This window comes from Pinus tabuliformis, chromosome J (genome assembly GCF_031772625.1).
Source record: "Pinus tabuliformis cultivar Carrire ecotype Pingquan chromosome J, CPIR1, whole genome shotgun sequence".
NCBI lineage: Eukaryota > Viridiplantae > Streptophyta > Pinopsida > Pinales > Pinaceae > Pinus > Pinus tabuliformis.
The window spans coordinates 1234911398-1234926116 of record NC_142295.1 but is presented as its reverse complement, the minus strand read 5'-3'; the positions used below and the strand labels follow the sequence as shown (position 1 = coordinate 1234926116).

Here is a 14719-nt window from a genome sequence, read left to right as displayed (position 1 = left end):
ACGTGTTGATCCCTAGTTTTGAAGTTGATGGTATTGGATTTCTATGGTTTTGGCTCTTGGTATTGAACAAGGCCTAAGGCTATATAAAGGGAAGGAAATCATTAGGCAAGTGTATCTGAAATGTCTTGAATATCTGATGAAGCATTAGATCCAATATACAGGGTTATGGGTTGATGATGCATTGCTTGATCTGAGCCAAGGAGAGATCTCACCGGTTGATGGAGAACTAGATCTAAGGAGAGATCGGGATCAAATGGTTTGAAATGAACTATCTTTATGATGCTTATTCTAGATCTACATACTGACGCATGTATAGTTCTATAAGTGTTATGAGTATGACTGATGTCTGGTACAGCTGCAAGTTATGAGAAATTATTTTTAGATCTGTACGCGGGTTGTCTTTGGTAAAAGCGCGTATACACGCGGGTTTGATTCATCGAAGTAGCGTATACATTGTAAAGCTTGATATTTGAAGTTGCAGATGGATCTGATGGTTATTACAGAGTTCTGTATCTGTTCTGTGTTCTGGTGACTGTTGTTAACAGGGTTTCAGTGATTCAGAGTTTGATAATTGTTTTGAGCTTCAATGATAGTTATGGGTCCAGTATGAAAATTGGATGAAAAGTGGCCTTACAGATTATGTGTTGTGCTTCAGTGTATCCAGTCTGAAAATTGATGAAACGTGGTACCTGGAGGTGAGAAGATTGTAGGCAAGCACCTACGTACTAGTATCTAAGCTAGTACAAAAGCTAAAGGAGATCTTTGGAGCATTGTAGCAGGTAGCAGCCTGCGTACTAGTAAATGGATCGGCTAGTACAAGAGCAAAGGGGGTTGTAGCTCCCGTACTGGTATAAGACTGCACCAGTACAAATATTGTAAAAGGATTTTCTTATTAAGAAGAAGATTGAGATGACTTGCAGCAGGTGGTTTTCACCCACATTGGGTTTCCACCTTATATCTTTGTGTTCATGTGTGTGGCTCTTGTGTGATGTTCTGTTCTGTTATTCTGCACCTGTTTACTGTTAATATGCTTAATAATGATCTGATGCATTTACTGAAGATTAAGCTAACTGAATTATAAGATCTCTGGATATACGCGAGTTTCATTAGACACAGTAGCGTGTACACGCGGGTTCACTTAATTGAAGTAGCGTATATGTTTCTGAGTATGAAATTTAAAAGTTTGATTGATCTGATAATACTGATTCACCCCCCCCCCCTCTCAGTATTATTTCCAACAATGAGATGGTAGAGTGACCGAGTTCACTAAACCGAAGTTTGAAGACATGAGACTTGAGGATGGCACATTGCAGATGATGGAGAGAGCTTCATGGACCTGAATGGGGCACATCAAGAGTCGGTTTGATATGAACAACATGTTGCAGATGAGATGGATGGAGCTTCCATGAACCTGAGCATGGATTATGGATAGTGAGCTTGGTGGCAGTGGTCACTAGGCCGAGACATAGTGGAGAAAGAGTCTCTACATATGTTGCAAGGATGTTTGCCTTGTGTAGAAAGGTCGACATCCTGAATGATGATGATCTTGGTGGAGAGCTACTGAGATGATATGTTGTCGAGGACGACAACGATTTCAGGTGGAGGAGAATGTAAGGCCTTCGTGCAGCAGGGCGACAGTGGGCGATAAAGTAGTCGAGGAGAAAGCCCACTCTAAAATCCCTCTGTAATCATTTTTTTACATAGAATGTGACATTTTCTAGTTTTTTTTTTTGTTCCTGTCATAATTAATGTTTCCTTAAGTTTTGTTCCCCTATCAGAATTCATGTGTTGAGGCTTTATCAGAGATGTGTAGGTGGAAATGAATCACGAGCAAGGGTTCATTGAGAAAATTTTGACAGAGCCTTAGTGATCTTGGGTATTGATCCCATTGCAAAAATTAATAGAATATAAGGTCTCATGTGTCCAACTCCCACTAGGCATCAAAGTGAAGGGGTGCATGTCTCTATTTGTTTACTGCCATTAAATGTATCCATTCTCAATTGCATTCATTCCCAAAAACCAAATCCATTGCTCCTTATACTCTTACAATTTCAAGATCCAAGGTCAAGAGATGTGAAAGGGTAATAGAGTCTCAACTACTAAACACAACATAGTCCATAGTCCATGCGTACACTTCGTGGTTCGAATTAAAAATACAAAGGGACCAATCAAGACTTGGATATTTGTATGGCGGCCAGAGGATTGCATTAAATTTATTATAATATATGTAACTATCATTTTATTTATGAATCTTAAATCAAGATAACTAAACAAAGCTTCAAAATTTTGTTACAAATCTAAATTTACATGAAAACAAATGTTTCTTTTATATAAATAATTCCATAATTTTAATACCTAAAATTTTTATAAATCATATTATAAAAGCCTTATTACATTTTTGAAAAGATTTCTTACATCCATAAGATTATTGAAAATTATATGCATAGACCAAATTTCCATTATAGCGAATTTTATATTTAAATTTAGTTTAATAATCATACAAAGATTTAAAGTTTACAATAAAATATTTAACTCTTTTTATTTTATTTGGTATATATTGAATTTAAAAAATATATAATAATTATAAGGATGATGTTGTGAATTTAGATTAGAAAAGGTAACATTAAAAATTAACTAAAATATTACAATAAAAAAAATTGAAAAAATAAATAAATTTGAAAATCTGAATTTAAAACATTTGTTATATTGTAACTTTATTTTATTAATAAGGTTACAATTTTTTAAACAAAATAATATAGATATTATATTTAAAATTTAAAATAATGATAAAAAATTAAATAATGATAATTCATATTTGCAATGATAATATTTTAGAATTTTATATCTAAATTAATTACTAACTATATAAAGTGTGCATGAGAGAGATATGGTTTATTAGAATTTAAAAAGATAAGATATGGCTTAGAATTCTTTAGCATTTGATTTTTGTGGTTAAAAATCATTAACAAAAGCATTCTAAGATCACCATAATTTTCTTTACTTAAAATATTAGAAGGTAGCTATTGTCACACATATTTCTGAAAATTTAATGGCATGTGGCTATAATATGGAAAAAATAAGAGAATGTGTTTTTATATCTTCAACTCTAGGTAAGAAACTCCATCCCATGGTGTTTTGGAATTGACCAACACTCACTTTCACTATGATGGTCATTAGATATTTTTTATTTATTTTAGCAATGTTCATTTTATTCTTAACATTAGTTAAGGGAGAGATTATTTTGATTCTTGAGATTGGAGTTTATCACCTCATAATATCTTAGTTTAATTTTATTCCCCAAGGGTCTTGCTAAGATTGGGCATCTTTATGTTATTCCCTTTTGAGCAAAAATGTGGTGGTTGGACTAGAATTAGAGCCAATATTAGGAAACCTTTTGAATTCCTTGTTATTTAATTTCTTCTTCTACCTAAGATACTTTGTCATAACCATGCTTTAAAATAGAGAAAGTCTTACAGTGAGGAAAATATGATAGGGAGTATTTCTTTTAATCTTAAGATGGTAGGTTATAAAATGATTTTAGATTTGTTGTATTTTCATCAATCAATTTTTAGAGATATTGCAACAACAACAACAACACATATTGAAGGAATATATATATATATATGACAAATTATAGAACATGTTGAAAGAAAATACTTTAGCCATAGTTAAATAGTTATATGTGTTAAGAACTTTTTTTAATATTTTCTTCACTCAATGAAATATATAATGTTCACATTGTAATATGGCTCTCTTTAAATTACACATATTTATAATATAATAATAATATAAAAATATATAAGTTTTGAGTTTAAAGCGAAATATATTTGATTAGATCTAAGGTTTTTATGATCTATATTGTAAAAGTAAGTATTTTGGATTAATTATATAATTAAGATTTGATTGATGTGTAGAATCAATTATTTTGATTTGACATTGAATTTAATTATAATGGATTTATATTCAAAAAAAAATATATATATATATATATAAACTAAAAAATATTTTTATTTAGTATAAAAATATAATTTCTATATTAAAAAATATGGTTTATGTGGCTTAATTGAGAATTTTTGTGGATTAGTTTGAAAAAAATTGCTTTTTGTTAAGTATTTGTTGCTTTTGTTGCTTAATTGGGAATTTTTATGGCTTAGTTTAAAAAAAATAATCCTTTTGTGGAGTATTTGTGGCGTCTGTGGCTTAGTCGGGATTTTATGTGACTTAGTTTGAAAAAAAATTGCATCATGTTGAGTATACATGAGTATCTATGGCTTAATTGGAAATTTTTGCGGCTTAGTATCTATTTTCTGCTCCTTTGCTTCTATATATTGTGTGTGTTCAAACGAGCTCAGCTACAGTTGCTCGGATGGCTGAGAAAATCACGGCAATGAGGGCTATGGTAAACGACCGTTCTAGATATGGCGGTAGATGTGGAGGCTCGCAATTCCACAATGGTGACGGTACTATGGCTGCGGCCCTTTTAATAGAAAAGATTATTACGTGATTAATAGGAGAGAGTATTCGCTAACATCGGGAAGAACACTATGAAAGAAATATCATTATCATAGCCCTGCTCCAACGAAATTCTATAGGTTAAGACAAAGTCTCCCTTGGCTCTAGCCATGCTTGTTTGTTTGAATTTGTGGCGCTTTCATTTTCTGTGCTTTAATTGATGGCCATGAATGTCTCTCGTCTTTGGTAACAAATAACCAGTCTCTCTGCTCGACTGTTGTTTCATTATTTGGTGTAATTATCATGTTGGGTTCAAAGGAGGAGCTCTGTGCTGTGGCTCTTCTGTTTCCAATTGTGGCTGTGTCCGTTGCACAGTCCCATGGAAATGCTACCTCAGGTTTCTCTTTCCCATCATTCTGCAACGACAACAGCAATCGGTTGATATACATGGGAAATGCTTCGTATAATTCTTCAAGCTGTTACATCGATCTCACTCCATCGCCGAACACTACATCCGGTGCTTCCCATGAGTATTCTGACATGTATAAGTGCATCGGAAGGGTTCTTTACCATGAACCCATCACGCTCTGGCCGGCCACATTTACTACCACCTTCACCCTGTTGGTTAGAACCATCACCCTCCCTGATGGGCTGAAGAATTTCAATGGCGACGGTCTGGCCTTCATCATAGTCCCCAACACCAGACCCTTTCTCCCAGACAGTTGGGGAGGATCCCTGGGCTTGTTCGATCCATCCACCGACGGAAACACAAGGAATCAGCTAGCCATCGAATTCGACACCTACAAGAGCGAAGGAGATCCCAACGATAACCATGTCGGCATAGACACCACCGGTAGAATATCCAACGCGACTGCCGATCTCGGTCTAAACGGCATTTACATCAAATCGGGGCGGCCGATAAGGGTTCGAGTGCATTATGATGGATGGAGCAAAACCCTACAAATATATGCCGCCTATGCAGATCGACCAACTCCGTACTCGATCATATTGAACCACAAAATGGAGCTATCAAGCACGGTTCCACGATCAGCGTACCTGGGATTCTCGGCTGCAACGGGGAATTCTTTCGAGATTCAGCGTATTTTGGACTGGAATTTCAGTTCCGTTAGCCTGCCCGAATCGTCTTTGAATATGCACCCAGAACAGACTTCGAAGCAAGATTCGATGAGCAGGGGACTCAAGGTCAGCCTCCTTGTCGGTTCTATAACCGTCGGGCTCGTGCTGTCAGGATTGTCAGCATGGTTCGTCGCTAGAACTACGAAGAGGAGAAGAGGTACCGGACCGATCTCAGACCAGGGGCTAAGCGGAAATCTAGCGATTATGCAGGGTCACTCTGCAGGCTCACCATATGGCCCTCATGGGTTCTCCTACGAGCGATTGTGTGGGGCGACAAAGAACTTTAGCGAGACGGAACTGCTCGGAACCGGCGGCTTTGGGAGCGTTTACAAGGGAACTCTTGAAGGTCGAGACGAAGCCGCGGCACTTGTCGCGGTGAAGAGAATCTCCGCAGTGTCGAGACAGGGAGAAAGGGAATTCATGTCGGAGATCAGTACCATAGGTCGACTTCGCCACAGGAACCTGGTGCAGCTCCAGGGCTGGTGCCATCATAGCGACGAGCTGCTGCTCGTCTATGACTATATGCCAAACGGGAGCCTCGACAAGCTCCTCTTCGCACAGCCAGGGGACAAACATCCGAATCAGGCCCCCCTGACATGGGCCCGTAGGCACCGAATCTTATGTGGCTTGGCTTCAGCTTTGTTGTATCTTCACGAAGAATGGGAGCAGAGGATCGTTCACCGGGACGTTAAGCCCAGCAACGTTATGCTAGATGGGGACTTCAATGCCCGTCTGGGTGACTTCGGACTCGCGCGACTCATTGAACATGATGAGACATCTCCTGCTGTAACCACCAAGATGGCAGGGACGCCTGGCTACTGGGCGCCCGAGTGTGGTTACACAGGAAGGGCCACTGCAGAATCCGATGTTTACAGTTTCGGGGTCGTTGTGTTGGAGGTGGCCAGTGGCAGGCCGGTTGTGGAGCGAAATCCGCCATTATCAGAGGGAAATTTGGTGGACTGGATCTGGGATCTTTATGGGCTGGGAAGAGTTATGGAGGCTGCGGATCGTAGGTTGGGTGGAGATTTTGAGGAAGAGCAGATGAAACGAGCGTTGATTTTGGGACTTTCCTGCTCGCATCCGGATCCACAGCTGCGTCCTTCAATCAGAGAAGCGCTGCAAGTTCTGATAAATCCCAGTGAACAGTTAATGCTGCTTCCTTCATCAAGGCCATTGGCTATTTATGTTGTTTTGCCACCCATAGCATCGTTTCATTCTCCTTCCGCTACTTCCCGTTCAAATGATGTCTGCCACGCCAAGTCAGCTTGTAGCAGTACTGGAATAGCGTCAGTACAGACTACACCTTAAAATATGGTAAAGAGATATGAAACCCATAATAGATGTATGATAATGACGTGAGTTTCACAGACAGCATCTATACTATGGCATCATATAGGGAAGAGATGAGCTTTATGCTATTTTCTTAGTTTTCTGTAAGGAGGACATGAACGCTTAAATCTTAGCTAGTTTTGGTGCAGTGTTGTTCATGGTTCTAAATAGGCAAATATGTAGCTGTCAATAAATTTAACTACAAAGAGCAAAATATTTGGCTCCGAAAGAACGTGGAAGCTTTAATTTTTTCCTAACGTATTTATATACAGTGTAAAAGCCAAAAAGAAATGGAAAATTCATTTCCAGATCCATTAAACCTCAAAGCTATTTTGCCTCACTTTGAGTGTACAGAAATATTATTTCCAGTTCCATAAACCCTCAATTTCTCTACGCATGAGCTACATTTCAAGATCCATTAAGCTCGGGAGAGATTTTATATTTAATACCTTTGCATTGAGGAGTTTTTACGTTCTACAGTTTGATTGTGTATACTACAAATTTTGCAGTTATATATTAACATCGTAATTATTTGCACAGATTTTGATCTCCCAATTTGAATCGTCGCTGTCCGAAGCGTATGTGTAGAAACAATGCTTTTAAGAGCTCTTCATACCCTTTAACCTTGTGATGTTTCCATTTCCTGACCAAACCCTTTAAACTTTGTGAGATTTCCATTTCGGATCGATTCTTCATATCATGGGGAGATTTATGCTTGTTTTAATATCTAATACATTTTCTAGATTTGCTCGTTACAGATTTTTTATCTTCGACTTTAAAATGGTATCATCAGTGTGTGTCTGGAATGGAATATGCTCATTAGAATTAGAAGATTAAGTGAAACGGTAAATTATATATAAGAAACAATCATTTTTAGATTGATTCTTGAGAATTCACAATGATAATTCAGGATAAATTGAAAGTCATGAAAGCATTACTTGCTTCCATACCTTTTTTAATCTTTTTTAATGTTTACATGAGAGAAAATAGACATTACAAAAATGAATGAATTCACACTTTTGAACTTTGACATCTCAAGGTTTCTACGATTTTTTCACTACACTTTTGAGATTCCCACTTAATCCATTTAAAAACTAACTGCTTCAGACCATCTTTAACCTACATTGCTAAATTAACATTTCTCAATCTCCTCGAACACAACGATAACAATATGGAATGAAATATACTTATTAAAATTAGATGATTAATTGAAACGATAATCATACAATAAGCTCCTATTTTAAGAATTCCGACACACTTGCAAAATAATAGAAAGCTTATAGAGGTTTGCCCGTCATCCAAAGATGGAAGAGGAAGTTTATAAATTCATATGCAACTTTATTGTGTAATACTAGTAATAACATGGCATGTTTCTAAGTCTGTAATAGAGCAAGCTTCTATGTTTATGTGCAGCTGTATTGTGTATTACTAGTAAATCTAGTAATAGAAAAAATTGACAGCAAGTTCCAGTGGTCCATAAGAAAACCATGGGAGAGTATTTACGGATTTTGTTCCAGGAGTGCCAACAACCACTTGAGGACTTGTAGATTTTAAAAAGATTTGTGATCAGTCTTTGCCTGTTATAAGATTTTTCTGGTAGTTAATTTGCATCGATTATGTATTATTTTGTTTTTCTTTTACAATTTTAACATATTTCTTCTAATTAAATTATATCGATTATGTATTGTTTTGTTGTTTTTTTATAATTTGAAACAAAGTTAGAAAAACTCTGAATTATTCTATTTTTACAAAAATTTAAAAATAATATATTATTATGGTTTTAAGCTATACAAAAATATCATGAATTAAAAGCTACAAAGCCACCAAATTATTTTAGATTTCTTACATTGATTATATAGGATTGAAATTCCATAGTTTTAGGCACATTTGGAACAAGGTCTTGGGAAAGAATGGGCCTGGAAATGAAGCAGTTTATAGTTTTCCATTCCTAGATTCATTGGCATATAGAAGTGGTGAATATAATTTTAATGTAGTTGTTGAAAAGTTATAATTGGAAGCATTGATTTCTATCCATAGATACATGAGCATATAGAAGTGGTAAATATAATTTTAATGTAGTTGTTGAAAAGTTATAATTGGAAGCAATTTATGGAATAATCATTTTATATACAACTTGAGCTATAATAGACGAGTACATTATTCCACCCAAAAGTCAATATTTAAATTTTGTTTGTTTTTTCCATGGTTACGTTTTGATATTATTTATGGGAAGTATGAGAAAAATAGATTAAGATGCATGAGAGGCAAGAATAACAATCAATTTCATCAATAAAGGTAGATAAAGTCATTAGTAAGAGATATTGAAATGAAAAGTTGGTGAGGTATAATTTTTATAATGATTTGTACTAGAAAAATCATAAGTTTTAAGTATACTTTGTTTGGTTATATTTTAAGAATGAAATTGATTACAAGAAGTATCTAAGACACTGAAGTTGGTTATTATTAAATAAGTTAGTGATAACTATTTTCATCCACTAAATTTATCATTATATGTGTATGGATTTACTAGAGAATGAGGAAAATTTTCACCCTTCAAATATTTGAAGTTAAAAGGAAGAGGGGAAATACTTTTGTATGGGAGGATTTCGCACCTCTTCTTGGAGGAAGACTTAGTATTGTAAGTGAAGGTCTGAACTACATATAGGGAGAAATCTAGCAGATTAGATTACTAAGGAAATATAAACTATACAAGAGGGACAAAGTTAATGTTTTGATCCCTCATTCTCTTAGCTTATACCTTTGGGAACTTAAAACCTCCCAATTCAAAAGGCCTGACCTAAAATAAGACTCAAAGATATATGTTTAATCAAATTCAATGCTTTTTTGACATGATGCTCTTTAACGGATTTGAAAAATGTGATACAACAACATCATCCTTGGGTAACACATTTTGATTTAGAACCCAAGGGGGTCTTGAATTTTCCAAATGGGAAACAATTTTCCACTAATTGCAAATTTGTATAAATAAAAACTAATGGCTTTTTAAGATATGTACATGTGTCATGATTCTAGATGAATCTAGGTCTTATAGGTGTTAGGTAGTTTTGATTAGTTGAAGGTTGTTTTGGTGAGCTAGTTTTTGGGACAATCAAACCTTTGTTAATGTATTCAACACCTACTGAGTTGTTAGGTAGTTTCCTGTAATTGGATAGATGTCCAAATAGTTTCTATTATGTTATCAAATATTTTAGACAGTCTTTATCTTTATATATATGTAGCAAAGTTACTCTAGAGAGAGCTCTTTGGGATAAAGTAGTCGAGGAGAGAACCCACTCTAAAATTCCTTTGTAACCATTTTTTTTATATAGAATTTGACATTTTCTGGGTTTTTTTGGTCCCTGTCAGAATTGATGTTTCTTTCAGTTTTGTTCCCCTATCAGAATTCATGTGTTGAGGCTTTATCAGAGAGGTGTAGGTGGAAATGAATCACGAGCAAGGGTTCATTGAGAAAATTTTGACAGAGCCTTAGTGATCTTGGGTATTGATCCCATTGCAAAAATTAATAGAATATAAGGTCTCATGTGTCCAACTCCCACTAGGCATCAAAGTGAAGGGGTGCATGTCTCTATTTGCTTACTGGCGTTAAATGTATCCATTCTCAATTGCATTCATTCCCAAAAACCAAATCCATTACTCCTTATACTCTTACAATTTCAAGATCCAAGGTCAAGAGACATGAAAGGGGAATAGAGTCTCAACTACTAAACACAACATAGTCCATAGTCCATGCGTATACTCTGTGGTTTGAATTAAAAATACAAAGGGACCAATCAAGGCTTGGAGATTTGTGTGGTGGCGAGAGGATTGCATAAAATTTATTATAATATATGTAACTATCCTTTTATTTATGAATCTTGAATCAAGATAACTAAACAAAGCTTCAAAATTTTGTTACAAATCTAAATTTACATGAAAACAAATGTTTCTTTTATATAAATAATTCCATAATTTTAATATCTAAAATTTTTATAAATCAAATTATAAAAACCTTATTACATTTTTAAAGAGATTTCTTACATCTATGAAATCATTGAAAATTATATGCATATCATAAAATAAACAAATTTCCATTATAACGAATTTTATATTTAAATTTAGTTTAATACAAAGATTTAAAGTTTACAATAAAATATTTCACTATTTTTATTTTATTTGGTATATATTGAATTTAAAAAATATATAATAACTATAAGGATGATGTTGTGAATTTAAATTAGAAAATGTAACATTAAAAATTAACTAAAATTTTACAATAAAAAAATTTGAAAAAATAAAATAAATTTGAAAATCTGAATTTAAAACTTTTGTTATCTTGTAACTTTATTTTTATTAATAAGGTTACAATTTTTTGAACAAAATAATATACATATCATACTTAAAATTTAAAATAATGATAAAAAATTAAATAATGATAATTCATATTTGCAATGACAATATTTTAGAATTTTATATCTAAATTTAATCACTAACTATATAAAGTGTGCATAAGAGAGATATGGTTTATTAGAATTTAAAAATATAAGATATGGCTTAGTATTCTTTAGCATTTAATTTTTATGCTTAAAAATCATTAACAAAAGAATTCTAAGATCACCATAATTTTGTTTACTTAAAAGATTAGAAGGTAGCTATTGTCACACATATTTTTGAAAATTTAATGGCATGTGGCTATAATATGGAAAACATAAGAGAATGTGTTTTTATATCTTCAACTCTAGGTAACAAACTCATTCATCCCATGGTGTTTTGGAATTGACCAACACTCACTTTCACTATGATGCTCATGAGATTTTTTCTTATTTTAGCAATGTTCATTTTATTCTTAACATTAGTTAAGGGAGAGATTATTTTGATTCTTGAGATTGGATTTTATCACCTCATAATATCTTAGTTTCATTTTATTCCCCAACGGTCTTGCCAAGATTGGGCATCTTTATGTTATTCCCTTTTGAGCAAAAATGTGGTGGTTGGACTAGAATTAGAGCTAATATGAGGAGACCTCTTGACTTCCTTGTTATTTAACTTCTTCTTCTACCTAAGATACTTTGTCATAACCATGATTTAAATAGGGAAAGTCTTGCTTTAATGAGGAAAATATGATAGGAAATATTTCTTTTAATCTTAAGATGGTAGGTTATAAAATGATTTTAGATTTGTTGTATTTTCATCAATCAATTTTTAGAGATATTGCAACAACAACAACAACACATATTGAAAGAATATATATATAGAAGACAAATTATAGAACATGTTGAAGAAAATTTGGTCATAGTTAAGTAGTTATAGGTATTAAGAACTTTTTTTAATATTTTCTTCACTCAATGAAATATATAATGTTCACATTGTAATATGGCTCTCTTTATTACACAAGTGAAGTGAAAATTTTACACATATTTATAATATAATAATAATATAAAAATATGAAATAAAAATATTTACATATATAAATATTTGAAATTTACATATTATAAAGAATTGGCATTTATCAAGTGCAAGGATGAAATCTCTTGTAATGTGTAAATTTTTCTCCAACTTTTACACTTAAAAATTGTTTTTAATCTTTTTTAAAGATTTGTAACTAAAATAATTGTATATTAATAATTGTTTTTGCAAACAATTTTCTTAAAATAAATCATAAATATCTAATTATGATTTTTTTTAATTATTGAATTAATCCATAAATAAAAAATTAAACTTTATAATCAAAGTAATATTTCACACCAACAAAATTCAACTTCAACGATTCCTATTTACTAAATATCTCGCCGTTATAATTTCATATTATTATTATTATTATATCTTGAAACAATATTTTGCTATACTTAATCTCTGGTGTATCTTAAATTAGGGACGAAACTTCATCTTGTATTGGTATGCATGTCATTTTATGACATCCGTATGCCACACGATTAAGAAAATTTCTCAAAAAAAAATTGATATCATATACTCACTCATATATATAGAAATATTAAATCTCATACTATTATCCCGTTATAATTTCCTTAAAATAATTATAATATATATAACTTGATACATTTATTTTCTTTGAAGTCTTGACTAATGCAAGAATATGCAGTCACACAAACCGCAAAAGTGGTTATTTTTTTTTAATTACGAGTTTAAGACAATTAAACCGCGTGAAATGAAGCGATATTAAATGTCATACTATTATCCTTTTATAATTTGTTTAAAATAATTATAATTACGCGGAAAGCGTTTTCTCGATACATTTATTTTCTTTGCATTGTTGACTAATGCAAAAATATGCAATCATACGGACAGCGAAAATTTGGAGTTTGTTTTTGAATTATGAGTGTAAGACAATTTAAACCGCGTGAATAATTCGGCGAATAAAAAATACGATCAATCTGAAACGCGATGCTAAAGTCGGAGGAAAGATAAAAAGGTAGAATAATCAATGTTTATCCAAGATACTTCCTCTTTTATTAAAAGATGATTGGTTTTCTTTGCAGGGTTGACTAATGCAAGAATATGCGGTAACACAAACAGACAAAATAATTTGGATGGTTTTATTTTATCTTTTTAATGTACTGAGTGTATGACAAAACAAACCGCGCGAACAATTCGATGAATAAAAAATACGATCTATGTGAGACGCGATGCTAAAGAGTCGGAAGAAAGATAAGAATGTAGAATAATGAATGCTTATCCAGTAGCATGGCAAATGTTTTTTTGTCCAATACTCCAAGGTAGAATGTATTTATTCCCGTTAAATATATATACATAAGTTTTGAGTTTAAAGTAAAATATATTTGGTTAGATCTAAAATTTTTGTGATTTATATTGTAGAAGTAAGTCTTTTGGATTAATCATATGATTAAGATTTGATTGACTTTTAGAACTAACTATTTTGACTTGAAATTGAATTTAGTTATAATTGATTTATATTTAAAATATATATATATATATATATATATAAATATTCTTATTTAATATAAAAATATAATTTCTATATTAAAAAATATTTGTGGTTTATGTTGCTTATGCGGCTTAATTGGGAATTTTTGTGGATTAGTTTAAGAAAAATTACTTTTTGTTGAGTATTTGTTGCCTCTGTTGCTTCATTGGGAATTTCTATGGCTTAGTTTAAAAAAAAAAATCCCTTTGTGGAGTATTTGTGGCTTCTGTGTCTTAGTTGGGATTTTATGTGATTTAGTTTGAAAAAAAAATTGCCTTATGTTGAGTATCTATGGCTTAATTGGAAATTTTTGTGGTTTAGTTTGAAAAAGAAATTCCCTTCTGTGGAGTATTTGTGGCTTAATTGGGAATTTTTGTCGCTTAGTTTGAAAAAAATTGCATTTTGTGGAGTATTTGTGTCTTCTATTGCTTAATTGGGAATTTTGTGGCTTAGTTTGAAAAAAGATTGCCTTCTGTGGAGTATATGTTGCTTCTGTGGCTTAATTGAGAATTTTTATGGCTTAATTTGAAAAAAAATAAAAAATCATTTTGTGGAGTATCTATGCCTTTTGTGGCTTAATTGGGAATTTATTTGGCTTAGTTTGAATTTTTCATGGCTATCATGACTACCTTCATCTCTCTTTACACCTTGAGTATTTCTTATTCAGTCGGAACACCAGGGTATTATGTGGATACTTGAGTTGCAACATTATATTTTACAACTACAACTCTCATAATTATAGTTGCTTTTGGGGCTATTGTAGCTTCTAGAGTTGTAATTTCGTTGTCTCATGGTAGAGTTGTAGCAACTGTGGCTTCTCTAGATTGGGTTGTAATGCATTCTAGTTTATGCTAATCTATC

The 14719-nt window shown here is 32.8% G+C and overlaps 1 protein-coding gene across 1 annotated transcript; it reads left to right on the top strand.

The window, feature by feature from the left end:
• Positions 1–4602: 4602 nt before the first annotated feature.
• LOC149231626 (putative L-type lectin-domain containing receptor kinase S.5) lies at positions 4603–7067 on the top strand. The gene has a single exon (XM_089376336.1). The coding sequence runs from the start codon at positions 4756–4758 to the stop codon at positions 6895–6897; it is 2142 nt and encodes a 713-aa protein (XP_089232462.1). The 5' UTR covers positions 4603–4755; the 3' UTR covers positions 6898–7067.
• The last annotated feature ends 7652 nt before the right edge of the window (positions 7068–14719 follow it).